This window comes from Gymnodraco acuticeps, unplaced genomic scaffold (genome assembly GCF_902827175.1).
Source record: "Gymnodraco acuticeps unplaced genomic scaffold, fGymAcu1.1, whole genome shotgun sequence".
Lineage (NCBI taxonomy): Eukaryota > Metazoa > Chordata > Actinopteri > Perciformes > Bathydraconidae > Gymnodraco > Gymnodraco acuticeps.
Window position 1 is genome coordinate 363,512 of NW_022990673.1, and position 22,459 is coordinate 385,970.

A 22,459-nucleotide genomic window follows, 5' to 3' on the forward strand; every position below is an offset into this window, starting at 1 on the left:
TTCACTAATTAGTAAAAAACCAAATGTAATGTTGGTTGGTTTCACCAGCTGAGGTCAAACAGTAAATAATTTATGCTGCGGCTTGGTCTCAAATATCTGTAGTGCTAAAACTCCAGTGTGATGTGTGTTTTAGCCACTTCTGTCAACAGTGCGCACTCTCACCCAGCACTGTGTAGGACTCTGCTGTGAATCTGTCTCTGCCGGGCCGGGCTGTCGGCGTCCTCTTAGGAGAATTCAGGGCCGACCTGAGAACAGACACAACAAACACTCAAGGATCCAGATTTCTCTTAATAATACTTCATTACAGTTATTTTTTAGGCTTGTTGATCCAGTAAAAACTAGGATTTAAAGGCTTGTGTTCTAGTGTTATTTTTTTGCCATTTTCTATTAGTCTTAGTTCAATGTCAAAAGTCCTTGTTAGTTTAATAGATTTTTTCTCTACCTCATCCTGTTTGAGTCATTTTCAGTTGGCTAATTGATCTTTGTCATATAATTATGTAACGTTTTGTTAAGTCTTCAGACAGGGCTCACTGTGTGCACTCGCTGTCGTCCTGATAAAGCACACAGGACCCTAAACTGGTGCATGGCAACAAAAAAATTATACATCTATAATTTTGTCTCTTTGAAACTAGAGGTTTAGGTAAAGAATTTGATCTAATTTTAGGCCCCGTCCACATGGAGACGAAAATTGCAACGAACCGATGTCGATATCAAAAAAGTCTTCCGTCCACACGGAATCGGCTCAAGAAACGTGTCCGTCCACGCGCTGGAGGCGCTGTAGTACATATGCCGGGCCTGTAAGTGGTACTTCCGCCACAAAATACACCAAAAACAGCAAAGAAGACCCCCCAAGCATGGTTGCCATGGTTGCCTGGTTGCCCTTCTGGTTATTCTCCGCGGTGGATTTAGCAACATGTAGTTCATGTAGTTCTATTTTGCAATAACATCTGTATCATGGTCAGTGGCGTCTGGAGCACGAACGCAACCCTATGATCCGCCATTGTTGTTGTTGGCGAAACGCATCAGCAATAACGCGGGGGTGAGCAGGAGAGGAGGGGAGAGGCGGGGCTATGATCGTTTAGGGCGTACACACGGTGACGCAAGCATTACGTTACCAGATCTTCCCACTTTGGGATGCGTTATAATTTGAGGGCTCCGTTTCCGTGGTTCCGTTACGGCCTCGTGTGGACGAACCGTCCATACGATAAAGAACTATAGCGGATAACACCCGTTTCGTCTCCGTGTGGACAGGGCCTTAGTCCCCCTTTTTTCGTAAAAAATATTGCATGCAAATATAGTCACAGTCAGTGTATAATGATGCCAGTACTGTCCCATCATTGTCTCTTACTGGTCATGTACAAAAAAGTTATTTGACAAACACTTTAAGTAGTAGTTTTCTCAACCTAATGAACACTGGTACACACCTGGCAGGAGAGTGCATCGGGGAGTTGGTTCGGGTCTTTTCCTTGCGGATGTCCTGGATCTTTCCTCCACAGCTGTCCCACTCCACACTCAGGTCCTCCACCTTCAGGTTCTGGTGCGCCGAACCAGAGTCCAGTTTGAAGTTGAAGGCTGCAAATTGAAAAAGGATCAGGGATAACCTTACGAGATGCACCATTTTGTTTTCAAGGGCTCCTCAACAACAAAACTACAATAAGAGGCACAAAAACTTTCAACAAAAACAACATAACCAAAAGATAGTAAGACATTGCAAATGTGATAATAAAACAAACAAACTTTAAACTTAAACACTTCTAAGCTGTCAAGAGTCTCTCAATTGATAACTAACAAGAAAGATACCAATACATGTGTTAAATAATTGAAAATACAGTTGAAAATAAACTGTATCCAGTGTAAATTGAGTGTTATTATGAGTTATGACAAGACAGCCAAGAAAAAATCTGCATATTATTATAAACTAGACTGAGGAAGAACATTATTTTTGGATTTAGCCTAACATAAAACATCAGCAAATTCTCACCGTGGGTTTCCAGTGTGACCAGCTCAGAAAACTCTCCCGCCACGGCCTTGTTACACGCTCTCACTCTGAACGTCAAGTAGCGGGTGTCAAAGCGCAGACCTGAGAAAAACAAAAACACAAGTTTCCTCAGTGAGTCAGCGTCATCAAAGTACAGTCAACAAACCCCTCCACAGTCCTCCTCCTACCGATGAGTGAGTGCTCCATCTCCCGGATCCCCTCCACCACCATCCAGGGGTAATCCTCTCTGAGGCGCGGCGGCCCTTCGTGGTTTGTGCGCCGGTGCTCCAGGATGTAGTGTTCGATCTTGCTGTCGGGCTCCGGTAGAGTCCAAACTACCGTCACCGTGTTGTCACACACCTGGCACTCTGACACCTGGATCTCTGGAGTGCCAGGAACTGCAGAGAGGAGACAGTTTGTGTTTTACAGGATGTATTGAAAATCCACTTATGATGCAGCAGTTCACACAGCCATCATAAGTTAAATCCTTCTTACAATTTGGTCATAGAACACACAACTAGAATATGGGGTGTTTTTCATTGGAGATAATAATAAAAAAGAAAATGTTAAGAAAAAAATTGGGCGTCTTAGGGAAAAATATTAATTTCCTATATCTCCAAATGTTCCTCAAATTAAATATTCTGAAGTTTCATGAAGAACAACCCTTTTTCTTTGCATTAGAAATATTTCATATAGGGTATAAAACCAAAGATCCTTATTTTAATTTCTTGTAATTGTTATACTTAGAGCTACACTTTCAATGGTATTTCACTACAGAAATAGCTAATGTGTGAAATAATTTAATTAAACTTTTTTTTTGTCTGCGTTGCTGTCATCTTGTTCCCTGTTTAACTTTCGTCACCAGCTAGCGGCAGCAGACTGTTTGGTGCTCAACATGTGCGTGCATTAGCTGTATCAGAGAGTTTTTCCCTGCCGAAAAAGCTGCTAACAATGAGACCAAGCCCTACAATGTATACGTGAGATGTAAAAACCACAGCAGAAAAAGGTTAAGAATTCTCATACAGCTGCAGAGGTAGGCGACTTCCCTCTGTGGTTACAGTGCTGTAAGCGACCCCTTTCACATTCAATAAACCCATTTGACTGTCATAACATAATGAGCAGTGCACATTGAAACCAATTCAACACAAGGCTTGTTTGTATAGAGCTTTTGTTTTGCTATGATTAGACCTGTTACAGAGCATGGTTTAAAAAAAATGCAGACTGTGTTAAACCAAGGCAAAGAGGTCTGTGTGGTTGCAACTGATTTACTTCTACTGATAGGTCTACAAATGTGAAAATTATCATTGTGTATATAATGTTAAAGTAATGTAGAATTGGCCATTTTATTGTGATTTATATAGGTGCAGATTAGTTTTACTAATGTATACATGTGTATACAGTAAAACAGCATTTTACTATTGCAAATAATCGAGGTGGAGCTAACTTAGACCAATTTACTGATGGGCATTTCAATCTTTAGATATGCAAATGCATCAATCACATAAAGAGATTTATAGCTTTAACCCTCCGTTAAACCATATTATATCAAAACAAGTGGGATAATATGTTATTGCAATACGAATAGTTGTTTTTATTTCAAATTTATTTCGATGCTGTATGATGTCCTTTTGTTGTTCTGTTTATGTTTTTTATGTTTCATGTGGAACCTACTTGAGCAGGTCTCCCTTGAAAAAGAGATCAATGATCTCAATGGGATACACCTGGATAAATAAAGGTTTGAAAATGAAATAAACCTGTCCAACAAAGAGAAAAAGTGAGGTGTATCGCTGTGCAAAAGTTAAAAAAGGGGGTCTTGATTTTAGAAAATGTAACTGAAACAAATGTATATGCATGGAAAATGTCTATACTGCAATGGGGGATTTTTCCCATGTTCTGGGAAAATAAGGGGTCGGACTTAATAAAGACAAATAACTTGATTTGCGTTATTTGTTAAGCTAATAAGTAAAGTAACTACAGTTGTTTAGTACTTGCAGTGGAGCAAAACATATAATAGTTCATTCTGAAATTAATTGGATGAAATTTAAAGCAGCATAAAATGGACAGACTTGTGTGAATGTACTTAGTTACATTACACCACTGCTGTGGTCAGCGTTTGTATTTATTTGTATTATAAGCAGAGCAAACCTGGGAGAAACTTGAGTCCCTGCAACACCTCCCTCTCCTGGCTGAAATCCACCATCAAGTGACTCATGTTGTCGCTGGCTTTAGCCTTCAGGGAGAGGCGAAAGGCTGGAGCCATTGTGACGCTGCGGACAAAGAGAGACACACAAAAACGCACAAACACAAGGAGTGGAAACAAGCGTTGTCTGTTATTTTACAAGATCAGAGGGAAAGGACGGGTGTTTCTAATATAAGAAAAGGCTTCTAACTAGACTTCTGGTATTACCACTGAGCTAATAAACCTAATACACATTTAAAAACTAAGCTAGAGAAGGAAATCATCCAGGGAGGGGAGGGGAGCTGACACAGGATGGTACACACTGGAGAGGACAGTGGGAAACACAAACACAAAAGGCTCTCTTCTGCTATGCTTCCACAGAAAGGGTGTGGTGGCTACATGTCCTGAATGCATGCATGCTACATCATGAGAAGGCTACAGGAGGCTATGACAAAGGGAAATATATGACTGAGTACTATACCTATCCTTAATGTCTTTGGCCGCCTGGAGAGGTGAAGCAGAGAGGGGCAGGAAAAAGAGAAGAGAGATACGAGCGAAGAGAGAACTGAGTTGTAGCCCATCATGTTGTCATTAAACATAAGTCTCTGGTGGCTTTGTTAATATAACTGTTAGTATAAAACCGCTGAAAAGACAGATTTAAAAGTATACATGGACACCAGTGAAAGCTGTACCGTATCGTTAAAAGCTTTTAATCTTTATTCTTAATGCAAATGTTCAAATTCTGCCTAAACCCTGTATTTTCTGCACAGTTTCAGATAAAGTTTAGGCAACACTTATATTATAGTATATTAGTATTATATTATTTGTAGAATTAGATTGCGTAGGAATGTTTCTGACTTCTCTAATCGGGACGATAATTTAAGAAGTCGGAATGTATTTTTTTTTTAAAAGGTGTAAACATTTCCTTAGTTCATGTTTTTTATCCAAACAGATATTCTACTTCAAAACATATTTGCTGGCACTTAGCCTTTCAAAAGCATAATTGTCCCTGCAGTAGAAGACAGTTGGTTCTCCTGCTTGCACACAAAGGGAGGCACACAATAATGAGGAAAATTCATTAAAGAAATTTGATTTGATTAAAAAAACGAACTTACTCTGACTTGATTTTTTCAAATTGAGGATTACGTTTAATGATTTTTTAGGGTGACGACATCATAAAATATGACGAGAGATATACGAAACCTTCCATAAAAGCTTTAAATGTACATAATGGCCATTTGGTACAGCCCTAGCATCATCAGTCATTACATTACATGTCACTTGTTAGACGCTTTTATCCAAAGCATTAGCAATGTGGTTATAACAGGGAGCAGATGGGACGGAGTGACATCACGGTGAGTCAGTTACCTGATTGAAACCGTCCGTCTCGGAGGAGCAGAGCGTCTGATTGGCCAGCTCCAGCAGCTCCTCTGAACTCTCCAGGGCTTTGGAGCAGGCGCTCAGCTGACTCTGAAAACATCCCCAACCCACAGTCAAACAGAGAACATCCTCTAACTCTTACATGTTTGTCTTTCGTATAAAAGGGACTTCTGTGTTCGCTGCATCATTTGAGAGTCATGGCTGAGTCCTGAGGCTGCAGAGTAACCTAACACTTTGTAGGTCATTATACAGCCAATGGTATTTTGACTTAAAGGAAACTAATAATAACACCTTGTTTTCACTGCATGTGAGCTGGAAAATATGCTGTCTTCAAGCCACAGAGCTCTACTCAACCACTATGAAAATCAATTCAATTTTTAAATAAGCTATGTGAGGTCATGAGCCAATTTGATTACATTTATTTTATTTTGATAATAAAATATTTCTGCAGATAATGTAAAAACTAATTATGTTATCTGAAGAATATATTTACCTTTCCTTGTGTTTTATTTCCTTTGTTTAAAAGTGTGTTTTCAGTCATTTTGAAAAAAAGCAACAACTAAAGATTACTTTTATTATCGATTAACGTACCGTAGTCTTTCAAAGTTACTCAAAGGACAGGGACAGTGCACATTAATGAACATTTCTGTAAACGTGCCAGAGTTAACCAAGAGGCTACTACTACTACTAAGTCCAAGGTAATGTCTTGTTTAGTCTTTCAAATCCAAAATATATTACGTTAAAAATAACAGAGAAAAGCAGGAAATCAACCTATTTGAGGGGCTGAACACTTACTGTAACAGTCATCTACAATCAAAACAGTTTGCCATTTTCTGTACATCTGTAACATCATTACTCTGGTGTTGAAAATATGTACTTTTTTGCTATCTGCTTATGACAATAAATGCCGACAACAGAATATGCTTCTCACAACCCTTCATTTTCTTATTAAATAAAAACGAATTGCAATTAAATATATGCAAATGAAACAGCATCTACCTGTAGCTCGTATGTGCGGCTGGCTCTCTCCTGTTTGATGCGAGTCACCATGTTTTCCTTCATCTCGACCAGAACAGCATTCAGGGCGGTGAACTCAGACTCCAGATCCTCCTGGACCCTGTTCGTGTTCCCCTGGAGCCGCAAACAGAAAACAGTGAATACAGGAAGTAAGCTTTTCTGTAGCTAAATGAATGAACTAACTACTAAACTGTGTGCAGACAGGATTCAATTCTAGTCCAGCTATGTGTGATTTGATTTTACCTCCAAGTTCTCGAGGTTCTGTTTGAGGGTGCAGACAAAGTTTGAAATCTCCTCGTTCTTCATGGCCAGCGTGTGGGTGATCTTACGCAGAGATTCCTAAAGAGAAGACAAAATATATTTATGTTATAGAATATATAATATCAAAATCACTGCGGGGAAATTTACAGCGTTACAGCAAAGGTGGCAGTGCAGATAAAGGGCATAAATAAAAAGAGTAGACTGATCATATTAAATATAGACGCTTGCACACAAAAATTGAAATCAAAACAAATAAGTATGCACCCATGGACAAAAATAAGTAGCATTTTAGAAAGGTAAGTTGAACATATAAGAAAATAACTGCATGTTAAATGAGTGAATTGCACATAATATAAAAGTGACTGACTAGTGTGCTATTGTTGAAAGAAGCCAGATTAACATTAGTACATTGCAAAAGATTGGAGATAGCAGCAAGCTATATATAACATTCAACACTAGTTATTTCTGAGAAAAAAAGGAAATGTTATCCTTTGAGACTGGAAAATCTGTACAGTAATATTATCATCTTCAAAGACTGCTTAAGCATGAATACTAATTTATTATCTAACCAAACTTGAGTGTATCCTCTGTGGTGGAGGTTATGCTAATCAGTGTTTGGTTTAAGAGGACTCATGGAGGTTTAGGCGTTGAGCTCCCTTTTAGTCATGATTAACATTGTGTTGATCAGATTGGATGGGATCAGAGAGGGATCTATAGTGTCACAGGGCGGGAGGACACTTCACGGGCGGAAGGATGCGCATTAATAATGGAATAATGCATCTGAACCCATTGAACAGCCCACTTCAAAGCACTGGACATACACTGGGTAACATATTACACTGGGTAACATATTACACGGATCACACAACTGATATGTTACCACTTCCGGTTATGTTTCATCTGGCACACAGTGAACAAGCCCATTCATACTGAAGGGCTGTGTAATGTTTGTTGATGCGAGAGGAGATGTGCCAAGGCCCCCACGACCGTGACTATAACGCCGATACACCGATAACACATCTCGGCATGCTCAAGACAAACCTCCCCTGCAGCCACACCAACATTGATTCAAATACAAAACACCACCGTGCAATACGAGTCCGTACCGCATCCACAAACTCCCAAATCCTGCAGCTTGTCCCCCTCCTTCCTTTGTACACTACGCCCTGCCTCAATCGGCTTCCCCCATCAGAGACACCTGTTCCTCCGGATCCGGCTCACCTTCTGGTCCCCCATCTCCGAAGCTCCGGGGCGGTTGTAGCCACAAACACAGCCCGAATTTCTGCTCCGTCCTCCGGGTATTTAGCTTTATATGCACGGCGGAGCTGGTACTGATGCTGCCGGAGTGCAACGCATCCTCGGACGGACACCAACCACCAACGCCTTCGGGCCAGAGTGCGTAGTGCGCATGCGTCAGCAGAGGATTCTGGGTGCTGGTGTTTCTGCAGCGCCGCTGCTGCCTTCAGGTACTGTCGGAGAAAAAGTGAATTTAAGATAATAAGATTAGATAAGATGTACTTTATTGATCCCATATTGGGAAATGTTTGCGTTTCAGCAGCATAAAAACAAGGCATTACACATAAGAAGAAATACAAATAATTATAGTAATAATTTACAATAAAGAGGGTTTTTTTTTGTCCTGTATACGTTTTAGGCATATTATTAACACAAATTATTCTGATTAAAAATATTAGTAATTAATGAATCAACCATTCAGCCTTTCAATAATATATAATATACTTTGATACAACAGTTATTTTCTGATTTTTTTTTGAAAATGACTTATAAACCTGACTTACGTATAACCCTGAGAACAAATGAAACGTGTTGATTGACACATAACATGTGATAATAATGCAGACCCTAAATTGATTTGCCCAATTGGTGAGAATCCCAAACAATTGTCTATATAAATATGAATCAAATAATTCAAATATATATTAATAAATGTATATGTTTTATTAATTTGATCATATATATCATAAAATAATACAATACAATTTACATAACCCGTCTACGATTTTTATTTTAGCAAACACTATTCCAAAAAAAAATATTAACATTACTTTAAAAGAAGCTTTGATGTTAACCACCCACATTTTTTTGTGCACACAAAAGCATTTTACTCAGGCTCAGCAGGAGACAAACTAAAGAGGGGCTTCCACATGTGGTAGACCAGGTGTTGGTGCTGCCGGATTTGGCACCCCCAGTATAACTTTGTCCAGGGAGGTCGTACTGCCACCAAAATCACACTGGGGTTTGCTGTTCACCTGTAGTTTGTGCACACACAAGCATTTTACTCTGGGCTCAGCATATATACATTTATTTTATTTTATTATTATTATTCTTTGCCTTTCAAAAGCATTGCATCCTTATGACAACACGAAAATAACTTAATGTAAAGTATTTATTTCACCCTCCCTTATTATAGATCCATGGGTACAAGTCGGGACTGCGGCTGTTTGTTGATAAATTGATGTTGTCTTCTTCTGTTTGCTTTAATGTAGGCTACTTAGTTGTGCATTGCACCCACCGCCAGTAAATGAAAGCACTACAAAGAACCCTGTTAATTATGTGCAGTTATTTCACGAGTTTTATTATATTTATTAAAATGACAGAGGTCCGGACCTCGGTGACCTCAATGGTGGGTACGGCCATGACTACAATGCCTACGTTCTCTCTGTCAGTCTGCAGCAAACTGTCTAACCTTACATTTTGTAATGGCAATATGAATTCAACTCTTGAATATAAAGTGCATTTCTTACTAGATTTGAAGATTATTGCTGTAAATTGAATGAATCCTAGGTGACTTGCCAAAAAAGTAAACAAGATAACAGTTTGTAGGATTCTTTTATTATTTTAAATAAAGTAAAACACTAACAGCATTTAAGACAAGGCTGTAATGATTTGCAAACAAAATAAAACAAGTTCAACAAAAAAGATACACACAAAGAGATTACACCAACCTCTGTTTGTCCTATTTTACCAATTGTTTAATAGTGGAAATATGGTAATTTTGTTTTCAATTTCAACGTATAAAGGTGTATATTCAAGCCACAGAGCTCACTCAACCCTAAGCTGCTGTTCCACTAAACGAGTGATTTGAACTTGTTTCTGTCTTTACATCTGTCTTTAGGCAGGACCTACTTTCTGTGTGGAAATGAAGTTGAGGTTTCAGAAGTTATACACCCTGTTATACACTGTACACTCGAGATGTTTGTTCTTGTGGCTTCACTTCACCGTCATGATGAAAAGATAAAACACAGACACTTAATATCTTATGTTGCATCATTCAGAAATCACAATCAGGTTTATTGTCAAGTTAGTTTTCACATAGAGGGAATGTGGATTTGTGCATGCAAATAGACAGAATAGATAGGTACTTTATTGTTCCAAATAAAGTGCTTATTAATCTATCCTGTTTAAGATTTTAAATAATATATAAGAAAATAACTACTGCAACAGTCGAAAAAACTACATACAAAAATTGATACTAAAAGAAAGAAAATCAGTGCTACTAAGGACCGTTTTTTAAAGAGGCCTTATTTAGCTTTTGGGGGGTTTTCCTTTTCCTGTAGTGTAGGTGTTTATCCATGTAAATGGTCTGCAAAGGCTACAATCCTAAAGAGTTTCTCTCCAACACAACCGCCAGTAAAACACAGGTCACATTGTTCTCTCATCTTTCTTTGTCTCAGCTGCATTTTATCGTGTAGTTTGTGGTTGGTAATTGGTTCTCAGTTGTGTCTTGTCACAGGAAGCCAAGCGCTCCTTTACTTTCAGTCCAATGTGGGGAAATGTGTTTAGCACCTTTGCCCCAAAACCCACAAGGGTTTCAGAAACCCCTTGTATCATCGATTTGTGCCCAGCTTTTCTTTTCATTATACAAGTTGGCACTTGTATATGCATCCCATTTGAGAGATTCACTGTCTGTTCCCAGTAAGCAGAAGTGTGCCTTCAGCAGCATGTGCTTATTTAACAATGAGGAAGCAGCAGAACTTTAAAGTAGTCTACTTTAATTCAACGCAAATGAAACAACAGTGCAGTACTGTTATGGCGTCTCTTTTCTTTTTAAAAGCCGACACTACTTTCCATTTCTTGTTGTTTCTTTAACCTCCACAGCAGACAGTCCCCTCGTCAGTCAGTAACTTGTTCTCAAAGTAAAGACGCCTCCTCCCACCCACACACAGGTTTTTTTGTTCAGCGCTGTCTGATGTGCTCACAGGCAGACAGCAGAGACAGGATGAGACTGAGAAGAGGAAGACCACCTCACACATAACAAAATGGAAATGTGGCTGAAACGGACGACTCTGGTGTTGCTGACAGGTAAGAGTCAAGATAACAATCTCAATCTCAATCTTTATTTATTTATATAGCACATTTAAAACAACCTTCAGTTGACCAAAGTGCTGTACAGGCAGTAACTACAATATTAAATAACACAATGGGAGAATTAAAAACATAATAAAAAGCACAATAACTAGAAACATATAACAAATAAATAAATAAAAAATACATACAAATATAAAAATGTAATGTTCAACTAGTATTAACAGGCAATACACAGACAAATAACTATGAATACATAACATGAGGCTGAGAGATTAATGAATAAACAGACAGAAATGTCATGTGTGCCGAGCTAGACACATTTGTTTGTATAGTTTCTTTGTAACTGGCTAACTGGAAAAGAGATACATGTTCTTTAAATGAAGTTTACAAATGTTTACATTTAAAAATGTCTCAGATCTGTTCATGTATCTATCAGAGTTGAAAGAAGTACTTAGATTGTTTACTTAAATCATGTAAAAATACTCAGTTACAAGTCTAGTCGTGCATTCAAAATTGTACTGAAGTAAAACAAAAAAGTACTAGCATCAAAATATACTTGATAAGTACCAAAGTACCAAAAGTAAAAGTACTCATTATGCAGAATGGCCCATTTAAGCAGCAGATATATTTGAGATATTGTATTATAATTATTGATCAATTGCATGTACATCACTTCAATGTAGCATTTGGTAAAGGTGTATCTATCTATCTATCTTTCTTTACAGTGGCAGCTCTGGTGGTATCAGGTAAAGATGTGATTATTCAAACACAAAGAAGAGCGGAAGTTCCTGCTGGTTCCTCTGTGACTTTCCTCTGTCCTGTGGATTCCCTCTGCCATGTGAGGATAGGGAAACTCGATAGATATCGGGTGAACTGGTTATTTAATCCCTCTGGACCTTCATGGGATGGCGTACGCAAATTATCAAATGACATCTCTAACAATTCTGCAAATTCCTCCACCGTGGTGTCCAACAAAACAAAGCAGAACATTGAAAAAAACAAATATACTCTGATAAATGCAACAACAAATGACACCGGATGGTACTTTTGCATTCTCATCGTTGAGATTCCCGTTTTGGAACTTTGTAAAAGCAACGGAACAGAATTAGTTATTAGTAAGTATAACTTGTTAATGATAAAGCTCGTGACACTCTACTTTAAGTCCGCCTATTCAACATGTATAAACCGTAGACAAAAATGTAATGAATTATTCATAACAGACTATAATGACCATTGTTGCACACATACAGTATAAGGAAATGTGCAATTATAACATCTTCTCATCCCATTTTAAATGAACTGTTTTTCATTATCGGTTCATACACCAGACTAGGTGCCGTATTATTATTATATTGGTGCCCACAGCAGGAGTAGTTGTTAATAATAACGACATTATAGTGTCTTATAAACCATTTATAACATGTTAACGTGCTGCTTATAAATGCTAAATAGAGGTACATAAAGAAAAGTGTTGCCATAAAGCTAAAGTTAAGGGATTTCTTTAAATGTTCTGGCTTGCTTTGACTACATAAAAGTATAATTTCCTTTTCTCTGTGACAGTGGAGAGCAAGGAACTCACAACATACCCGTCACTGCCCAAACTGACGGGTAAACAAGGTTTGTTTGTGTGTATGTCCATATGTATGTATGTGTGTGTGCATGGGTGTGTGTACGTAGGGTTTTGTCAAATTACAGTTGGTTCCTGAATATAAGTTTGCAATTTTTGTAATTAGTAACGGTCTTTAGATTGAATTATAAAAAAAGGTTTGAATCTCATCTAAAACATTTCTTATAACTTTAAAAGAAATACATAAAAAATACTGCACTTTATAAAAAACTAAGTCTAAACACAACTAAGTATTTCAAATAATATTTATATAATACTGGGTTGCTTAACATATAATAATAATCATAATGATTATTTAATGTACATTATGTATTAATAATCTAAATCTGCAAATAAGCTAGTAACAAAAGACGTTAAATACATGTAGTGGAGTAAAACGTACAAAATGTAGTTGCGTAAACATATTATTATATATATTGTATACATTTTATCTAATCTAAATTATTTTATACGACTTCAAAATAAAAGACTACAAATTAATTAAAACAATTGAGGCATCCACTACAGCTTAGTTCTCCAAATATAATTGTTTTCCTCATTAAATAAAGCAAATTCAATGCAAAATAAACTAATTTTCCATAATTCAAAGATTAAAATATAATTAAATGATTCTTGACATTGTAACAATAATGCAATCCAGGCTGATTTAAGTCACTTTTAATTTGTTTCCAGGTCATCTGTTACTAACCAACCCTGTATTTACCTATAGCGCTGATGAAGAAAAATGCAGCTTTTCTGTGCCCTGCGAAGCTTGAGCTTTTATTCTGGTAAACATCTATTGTTGTTGTGCCCATTGCTCTGAACTGACGAGTGTGTCAGTTTGACGAGTGGGTCATGACACCTGAAGTGAGATCAACTGTATTCCGTGATGTGTGAACTTCTGCGCTCACAAGTGTTATGTTGTGGTTCACAGCACACTTTAAAACTCAACCCTTTCCATGCTTTAAGTGATTTCTCTCTAAAGGAAGTTATCTCAGCCTTATTCTTGTACATTGGCCAATGTGAAAATGACTTGAAAGCCATTTTTGCCCAAACACTATATTGAGTATGATAGGTAAAAGTGCCACATTTGCTCAGGTCTTAAAAGTCCCATGTCATGGCCATTTCTACTGATCATAATTCCATTGTTGAGGTATACTAAAATAGATTTATATTGTGCAATTTTCCAATCTCACATTGGTTTTCTCATACAGCATCTAGTATGTGTATTCACTCTCTGTCCTAAACGGCATGTTGGAGCTCCTGCTCCAGGCCGAGCCCAGGCCGAGCTCCGCCTCGTCTCGCTGTCTCAGGCTGAGAAATCTGCGGAGCTGCAGCTGAGAAAAGATTGAGTGTGTGTGTGTGAGGAAGTCGTTACGTCACTATACCCAATACGTCACTGTACTTACTACACTATAAGAAGAAAACAATGGAAAAAGAAAAATCTCCAACGAGGCGTTCTGGGGCAGCACAGACAGGTATTTTCTGTGTTAGAGTTTTACTCGCTAGAGGGTGTACTTTGAGGGTTTGTGACTCTGCAGACCGTTTACATGCATACAAAAAACGACATACTGTAACACACAAGGGGACGGTTAATAACCGGAAAAGCATGACATGGGACCTTTAAGTATCTAGACGTACAACATTTTAGATGACGTGAAAAATCATACTTTTTTTTTACTATTGAAGCGAAAACACTTCCATTGTGATTATTAATTATCATCCACATAAAGTATAGTTTTACACGGATATATGTGAGCATGTCTTTGACATTTAAAGCGTTTGCAGATACATCATACTTTATTTAGTCTATAAGCTATTTTTTTTCTCTTTTATTCTAAAACATAATGAGATTTAAATAGATAATATAATCCCAGCCTTAAGACTAAAGTATGAGGGAAAAAACGTTCCTGAGATTTGTGCGTAGAAAAGAGAACAAATCTTAGCTGTGGGCAGAAATACATTAACACTCTATTATTAAGATTCATTGTGTGTGTAAATCGACTTACTTATACAGTAGATACATTGACATGATTGTGATCACATATCATAACAACGTTTTTCTCTTGCAGCCACCATGTCCCCCACAGAGAGCCTCCCTCTCCTCGACCTGTGGATGTGGATCTCTTTGGGGGTTTCTACTTTCATCCTGATCGTCCTGCTGGTTGTGTGTTTGGTGCTGAGAAGAAGACATCGCAGAAGCAGAGGTACCCATCTTCTTTTTTAATATATGATCATGTACCAGTCGTGTCAAACTCAATTTCACTAAGTGCCTCGTGCAATGGGAAGATTTATTGACAGGCTTTAATTCATTTAAGTGAATATGTTTTCTCAAACTGAGTAAGCATGATCACATGTGTATGAAAAAGTAGAGCTGCTACTATTGTAATACTAATATCATGTAAACACCTTTCAGAATAAGTATCTTTGCCCAGTTAGCCTTTCCTGTCCGGCAGCTCACATACCCACATAACTTTAGAACATAATATCTCTCCAGTCTTTCTCCACATCTGTCAAACACTGGCTACTGAACAATCAAACATGCTGTCATTACTGAGTAGGGTTATATCATTGTTTTTAATAGTCTGTGCCTATTAGCTTACATCTTAGCTTATGTATCTGTATGTTATTGGGTTTGTATAAAAGGGCCCATGTGATTTAAAATGTGCTGCAATTGTCCTTTTATGTTTTTATTGTCCTGATGTGTTTTTGCCTATGCTTATGCTCGTGTGTTTTCTTCTTTATTTGAGTGCTAAAATGGTGCTCATGTGTTTTTTTAGTTCTTCACTCTTCTTATGTTTCAGTTCACTCTTCACTCGCTTTCTTTTAATGTCATCAACCTGCCAGGGAACGTGCTGTGACTTTATCTGGCACATTTACATGATGGACTCAAGTGCTCATGTTAATTTAGTGCATTGTCTATTTCTTAAATAAATAAATACTAAAAAATAATTAAAAACACAAATGTCTGATGCATGTGTTGCAAACTTCCCTGCTTTGGGACGCCCCCCAGACAGTCCCGAGATAGTTACCGGACACACCCCTCACTGTAACGTCATTAGTCAAAGTTCTTACAATTTGGTCCAAAAAGAGCTCGTAGAAAAACATTATTTAGAAACATTCCTTACCACCACAGCATTCAGATCACATTTCTCCCCAGGCTTGAATATTACAAGTCAATGGTTGTGTGAGACATTAATTAAAAAATTCAACGATCAATAATAATGTAGTTTACATGCTCCATACAGCCTAGCCTGTAGACACATAAGGCAATCATCTGTACTACACATACATTACAAGTGAATGTTGAAGTCAAGCAGATCTCGCATGCAGCTTGTTTCACGGAACTAAATATGACTCATGTCGGTGTGCTACAGCCACATAGATTGGCCTATTTACAGACATCCAACGTATTTTCTTTGAAATGTATACATTTATATTACACTGGTCTTAGTTTTTTGTGATCAAGACCCAGCTAACATCTACAGATTGTAAGAAGATCTGTAGACAGTAGAGGCTGCACGTGATGATGGCTGCTCTGACAAAAGAGGTCAAGAACAGAGAAATAAACGCTCTCACAGGCAACATCACTAACTTCAAAGATGCTAAATGAATATTGATTTGATTGTTTAACAAGAGAAATGTCTTAGCTTATGTCTGAGTGAGAGAACAAAAGACAGAGAGGAAGCACTCTTCACGTCACAGCAGGTAGTTGTATCTCATGGCCGGTGGATACAAACTGAGTAAGCAAGTGGTTTGTGTGGTTTTACTGCACAGTGTGACAGTCTAAAGTCTAAACCATCAATGTAGGACAAACGAGACAGCATGCCTAACGCTGTGTGGTTTAACATGCACACATGTTTTAGTTTTGAGAACAACAGACCACAGCCTTGAAAGGCAAGAAGTCATTTTGCAAAGCTCAGTGAGCGAAGAAAAAAGTGAGATTTTGTCACAGCTGACTGACCCATACTGAGAAAATATCTCCATACATACAAGCAGAAGAGACGCAAGCAAAGCTGAGAAATCCCCACACTGCACACCCACCACTTTTGCTGCTTAGCCATGTAGACAATTTACCTGAGAATTATAACTCACAAACAACAACTTTTAGATTTAGATTTTTACCAAAGAATTTATATTTAAATGTTTTTGTTTCTTTTTAATTGAAGTCCTCATTTCTAAAGCAAGAGTGTGAACTGAAGACACCCACGGTTTCTCATCTCAATCCTCAAATGAATAATTGATTCATTGTTTGAATACATTTTAGTTGAGTGTTTCTTTCTGTTCATTGTAAATCGAATACCATTGGGTGTGGTATGTCAACCTGGACGCTGGAAAGCAAGGACATACATGTTTATACACATTTTAAACTATACTTAAAGGTCTGGTTTCATCTTTCCTGTTGTGTGTTGTATAGGTTTTTGTGCATGTAAAGTTATCTCCCATTTGTTTGCTTCCATAACATAATGACATCACTATGGAACACTCACACTTTTATTGGCTAGTACCCCAAAACAAATCACAACAGAGCCAGCCAGCTAACCAATCAGAGCAGAGTGGGCTCTGGTTTTAGACAGAGGGTGAAAAGAGTTGCTGCAGCACAGGCAGTATGAGAAAAATAAATAAATACCTTTTTGAACATTAAAGCAGGTTCACTTGTCACAGTAGAGTCACTAAATACAGATATTAACCTGAAAATCAGCATTATCTCTTTATTCCAATGATTAAATGAATTGGTGGGCAGATAACAGTTAATGCATAGAGTTGTGTTCCCTTTTTTCAGTATACTTTGGTTGTTGCTTTCAGACATAAGTCAAATGTATACATATTTTTAAATGAACCAGTAATGCACTGAATAATTGGTAATCAAAAAAAAAATAACACTGCTTTTCTTATTTTGTTTATTCTTATGCAAAATATTTCATCCACTATTTACGACATTTAACATTTTTATAATTTGATTGAAAGTGTCATGATGACAAAATAATTGGGAGCGGCCGACTTTGAGATTCAATTACCTTGTAACATTTATCATATTTTTTACAACATGTGACACAACATTATGTTGCTTACAGGTGTAACTCATCAGCAAAAGTTGCTTAACCACGAACAAAGAGCTTTTATGTTTTTGTTTAATGGTGGTGCATGACAAAGGTATTAAAGATGTGTCAGTAGACCTAAGTTTGCTGTTTGGCCACACAGGATGGAGCAGTAAGAATAGGACAGAGGTGACTTCACACATACACCTCCAATTTCTGTTTTTGTTATAAGCAATTATACAAGCAGGACAGAAGCTTTTCTACAGAACAAGTAAATGGTCTAATTAACACAATACCTGTGTAATAAGATTGTATTTCTTTGTGAATTTTACATTATTTTTACTTCAAGTTGCAGGTGAACAGGGGGACTTGAAAGGTACACGGACACAGTTTTAGTGTTAAAAACAACAAAAGTTAAACAGACACTTTACAATTAAACCAAAAGATGATGTTTAAGGCTGGGCACCCGACTACATAAAATGATGCAACATTTGTAAATATAAATAGAGTAATACTGATAACCAGAAAAATGACATATTTGATGGATATTTGATTTGAGGACACCGTTGTCTATATAATGACATGTCTATAATCTAAGCTCTTACCGTCAGGGGGTCAATTGTGTTTTCGACAGAATAACTTCTAACTTATACAATTCTGTTATGTAGATGTCTGAGATATAGTTTTATTTAAAAAGTTGTAATGTAATTCACCCTGTTTTTGCTCTTGATACAGCAGAAGATCCAATCTATGCAAACACTCGTCCTATGGCCAACAAGCAGCCGTCCCCTCGGCCCGGGGGCCTGGTGGACACCCTGAAGAAGGCTTCCTCCTCTCAAAACCTCAGAAACCCGAGTCCAGCCCGGAAGTGCCACGAGGACAAACGGAGATGCAAACTGTGAAGAAGCCATGGGCCTTAATTAATCAAATCAACTCTCATATTTAGTCATATAGCTGTATTTACTGGAGTTATTTTTATATTTTACATTGTATTTTACAGGTGCAGGCTTTTCATTTAAACTTGAAATGTGTATGTACATTTGTTTCATCTCCTGATAATATTAGGTTGTTGTTAACAGCAGCCATTGTATATTCTATAAGCAAAAAGTGTCCAATAACTTTTTAAAGTATAAATTGTGGAGACGTGAGTGACATGTTAAGGTTTTTTTTTAAGCAACGCCACTTATTATTAGAGTTTATTTTAAAATATTAAAATATTGAAGGGTAGTTTATAGTACAGTTTTTTAACCTTGATATTTCATCAAATGTAATTTTGCATTTCAACGTGGGATCAATAAAAAAATATATATATGTAAAATCTGAGAAACATTAATACTGTTTTGCAGTAACTGATAATATTTTATTGTATTTCCTCTCAGGTATTTTTCTTTAATATATGTTAAAGAAATTGCTATTTTGAGCCACTAGATGGCAGAAGATGCTGTTAACCCTGTAAAGCCCAAATATAGAAAAACATTATAATTATTATTTTTTTGACCCTTCAGATGTTGTTGTAGGGAGCCTATATGGAGCAGAAATTAAAGAGTTTTCACATTGTTTACGTTTTGGTAAGTTTTTAGGCAAATGTTGTAATATTGCAACGTTGGGCTTAGGTGGGAGCAGAATTCCTGTATTTCTACTCATATTATCTGAATAAATATATTGAACAACTAAGGGTTGATTTGCAGGATTGATTGCTTACTTAGCCCTTAACCCTATATCAGTATAGCATGAATAATAATCACACATCATGTTTTTTATGAATACTCATTTATTAAATATGATACAATGCAGTCCCAAAAACAGTTCCTGTCCTCAGAAAAGCAGAGACGGACGTCACACTTGGTGCATTGTGTGTTTGTGTACCCTTTACTGCAGTGTCTGCAGCGTCCTCTCTTTGTCTTCACTGGAAAATGTGCCATTAGGTCCTTGGGCACATCCAGTGGAGGTTGTGATCTCTTGGATGGAGCCCCGTTTGGTGGATTCCCATCACCTGAGGATGGTCTCTTCTGAGCATTCAACAGGCTCCTTGATGTCACCGTCGGTGCTGGGCTCCCGTTGCCTGAAGATGGTCGTCCTCTCTTGGGTGTTTTCAGAGGAGTTGTGTTCACCTGATTAGAACTGAGTCAATCAAGATACATATCAAAAATCAACACATCCTCACTCCCAGGTCGGCCTATGTTGACGTTATGTCAAGTCCCCTGTGTCGGCTTTTTCCAACGAAAGAGGGGGCGGCCGTGTCGGCTTTTTCCAACGCAAGGGGGGGAGGCCCTTAGCGTACATTTTCAACTTTCCGGGATGTCCATAGGCTTCTATATAGCTCCCTAAACGTATGTTGTAGACGACTTGAGATCGCGAGCGAATGCTACCTGAAGATCCATTCTCACAGCGTTCGTTTATCAACCTTTTTCTTACTCAATATCAAGCCACACTTATTGTTTTTACTTCTTTATTTTAATTGAATAATGTAGGACTTTTGTTGCCGTCAGTTATGGGCGAGAGTAGGGGCTCAGAATACTGAAATCTGTATTGTTTCATCGTTTTTTCCTTCTAATTTTGTATTCTTTTCTAAACCACACACTGTTATTTACTCAACAATAACACATAATTATCCTTGTGTTTATTTCTTTGTTTGATTAATAAACACAAGTTGGAGTCCGTCATGACCGAGGGTCGGAGCAGCTCATAGTAGCCTAGAATTTTACACCCGGAAGTAAGTATTCTCTCCGCTTCGCTTGACAAACCCTGTGATAGTCCTCAAGCTCTGTGATTGGATGTTTGAGTGTGCGCCGAGGGTTACGCCGAGCGTCGAACAGCACTTTGAAATGGGATGGCTTCGCGTTCCAAGAATGCAGGGTTGTTGGTTGTTCCTAGAGTCTCTAAAAGTACAATGGGAGTCAGAGCCTTTTCTTATCAAGCTCCACATTTGTGGAATCAGCTTCCAGTTTGTGTTCGGGCGGCAGACACCCTATCCGTTTTTAAGAGTGCGCTTAAGACCTTCCTTTTTGATAAAGCTTATACACTGAACAAAAATATAAACGCAACACTTTTGTTTTTGCTCCCATTTTTCATGAGATGAACTCAAAGATCTAAAACATTTTCTATATTCACAAAATAACCATTTCTCTCAAATATTGTTCACAAATCTGAAAAAATCTGTGATAGTGAGCACTTCTCCTTTGCCGAGATAATCCATCCCACCTCACAGGTGTGGCATATCAAGATGCTGATTAGACAGCATGATTATTGCGCAGGTGTGCCTTAGGCTGGCCACAATAAAAGGCCACTCTGAAACGTGCATTTTTGCTGGGGGGGTCCGAAAACCAGTCAGTATCTGGTGTGAGGGGTAGGGTTAGGGTTAGGGTTAGGCTAATGTTGTGAATCGAGTGGCCTGTGTTCGTCGTCCAAAACATACGCCTGCCCATACCATAACCCCACCACCACCATGGGCCACTCGATTCACAACATTACCCTAACCCTAACCCTAACCCTAACCCTACCCCTACCCCTCACACCAGATACTGACTGGTTTTAGGACCCCCCCAGACCCCCCCAAAAAAGCAAAAATGCACGTTTCAGAGTGGCCTTTTATTGTGGCCAGCCTAAGGCACACCTGCGCAATAATCATGCTGTCTAATCAGCAGAGGTGTGGACTCGAGTCACATGACTTGGACTCGAGTCAGACTCGAGTCACACATTTTATGACTTGAGACTCGACTTGACAACATCACAAAAGACTTGCGACTCGACTTGGACTTGAACACCAATGACTCGGGACTTGACTTGGACTTGAGCCTTCTGACTTGAGGTGACTTGCTACTTTAATTCAGAGGTCTCCAACACGCCGATCGCGAGCTGCCGTTAGAAGAGCAGACTCCCGTCGGGGAAAGCAGAATCTTCAGCCGCTCCTACTCTTGCTGAGAATCCTTGCAGGCAGGGGCGGGTCTTTATTTAGCTGGGCCACCATGCGGCCAATCATATGCGAGGACACACTAGGATCATACCATTATGTGAAAGAAGGGTGGGGGCACAGCATGTGCAGAGCGACGGGGAGACGGGGAGCCGGATTTAAATGCAAGCGCGTCGGAAAAAGTCAAGAAATGAGCGAAAACCGAAAAAAGAAGCAGCATCTGGCTGCTTTTCAATGATATTGGAGAAAGCAAAGCTGAGTGCAGGATTTGTAAAATGAAAATAACCTTCAGAGCAGGGTAAACACTCAGGATTTATTGTCAGAGGTGGGAGAAGTTCAGACAATTAAAAAAAGTTACAATCAGGGTTCCCGCGGGGTCTTAACAAGTCTTAAAAAGTCTTACATTTGATAATCAGAATTTAAGGCCTTAAATATGATTCAGAAGGTCTTAAAAATTATCGGATTTGAAAGGTACTTCTGTGTTGCGATAGCGTCTAAATGTGTTTTGGGGGAAATGTCCGGGCTGCAAAGTAACCAGTACGGTAATAGCCTTTCAGTTCCCCCCAACAATTTGTATTGAATTAAATCAACATGGAACCAGTAATCACTAACTTTGTTTCCCCCGGCCCCTTATTGGAGAACACCCAGCTAGTAACCTAGCAACCAAGCTTCAGCTCATGTAGCCTATCTTCGAATCTACTTACAAATAAATATGGGGAAGTGTAAGTTCAACCGTATTTGGTTGGAAAACATCTAATTT

The 22,459-nt window shown here is 38.3% G+C and overlaps 2 protein-coding genes across 5 annotated transcripts in view; one reads left to right on the forward strand and one right to left on the reverse strand.

The window, feature by feature from the left end:
* The window catches only part of fsd1 (fibronectin type III and SPRY domain containing 1), a 12,657-nt gene extending 4,454 nt beyond the window's left edge, over nt 1-8,203 (reverse strand). Inside the window, exons 1-10 of one of the 2 annotated variants that reach the window (XM_034229857.1) lie at nt 8,037-8,203; nt 6,798-6,893; nt 6,537-6,668; nt 5,526-5,627; nt 4,639-4,661; nt 4,124-4,245; nt 2,167-2,376; nt 1,982-2,080; nt 1,425-1,572; nt 163-245 (exon numbers count right to left, since the gene is read on the reverse strand). In XM_034229857.1, the coding sequence (XP_034085748.1) occupies nt 163-245; nt 1,425-1,572; nt 1,982-2,080; nt 2,167-2,376; nt 4,124-4,245; nt 4,639-4,661; nt 5,526-5,627; nt 6,537-6,668; nt 6,798-6,893; nt 8,037-8,051 (1,030 nt within the window). In that variant the 5' untranslated portion in view covers nt 8,052-8,203. Of the gene's footprint in view, nt 1-162; nt 246-1,424; nt 1,573-1,981; nt 2,081-2,166; nt 2,377-4,123; nt 4,246-4,638; nt 4,662-5,525; nt 5,628-6,536; nt 6,669-6,797; nt 6,894-7,921 lie in introns of both variants that reach the window. The other variant, XM_034229858.1, reaches the window with a different exon arrangement.
* LOC117555129 lies at nt 8,011-18,937 on the forward strand. 3 transcript variants are annotated; one of them, XM_034229860.1, is made up of 6 exons: nt 8,011-8,281; nt 11,038-11,138; nt 11,870-12,259; nt 12,705-12,761; nt 14,823-14,957; nt 18,525-18,937. In XM_034229860.1, exons 2-6 carry the CDS (start codon nt 11,096-11,098, stop codon nt 18,689-18,691), a joined length of 792 nt encoding a protein of 263 aa, XP_034085751.1. In that variant the 5' UTR covers nt 8,011-8,281; nt 11,038-11,095; the 3' UTR covers nt 18,692-18,937. The 3 variants fall into 3 exon arrangements, with proteins under 3 accessions (XP_034085751.1, XP_034085752.1, XP_034085753.1); XM_034229861.1 differs by lacking the exon at nt 8,011-8,281 and having other exon boundaries at nt 10,868-11,138; nt 18,528-18,937; XM_034229862.1 differs by lacking the exons at nt 8,011-8,281; nt 12,705-12,761 and having other exon boundaries at nt 10,868-11,138.
* Nucleotides 18,938-22,459: the final 3,522 nt, after the last annotated feature.

Excerpts from the sequence above, each read along its gene's own strand:
- LOC117555129 (XM_034229860.1), top strand. The coding sequence starts at position 11,096 with ATGGAAATGTGGCTGAAACGGACGACTCTGGTGTTGCTGACAG. Across the intron at positions 11,139-11,869 it reads GACTCTGGTGTTGCTGACAG|TGGCAGCTCTGGTGGTATCA; the intron begins GTAAGAGTCAAG and ends CTTTCTTTACAG. Across the intron at positions 12,762-14,822 it reads CAAACTGACGGGTAAACAAG|CCACCATGTCCCCCACAGAG; the intron begins GTTTGTTTGTGT and ends TTTCTCTTGCAG.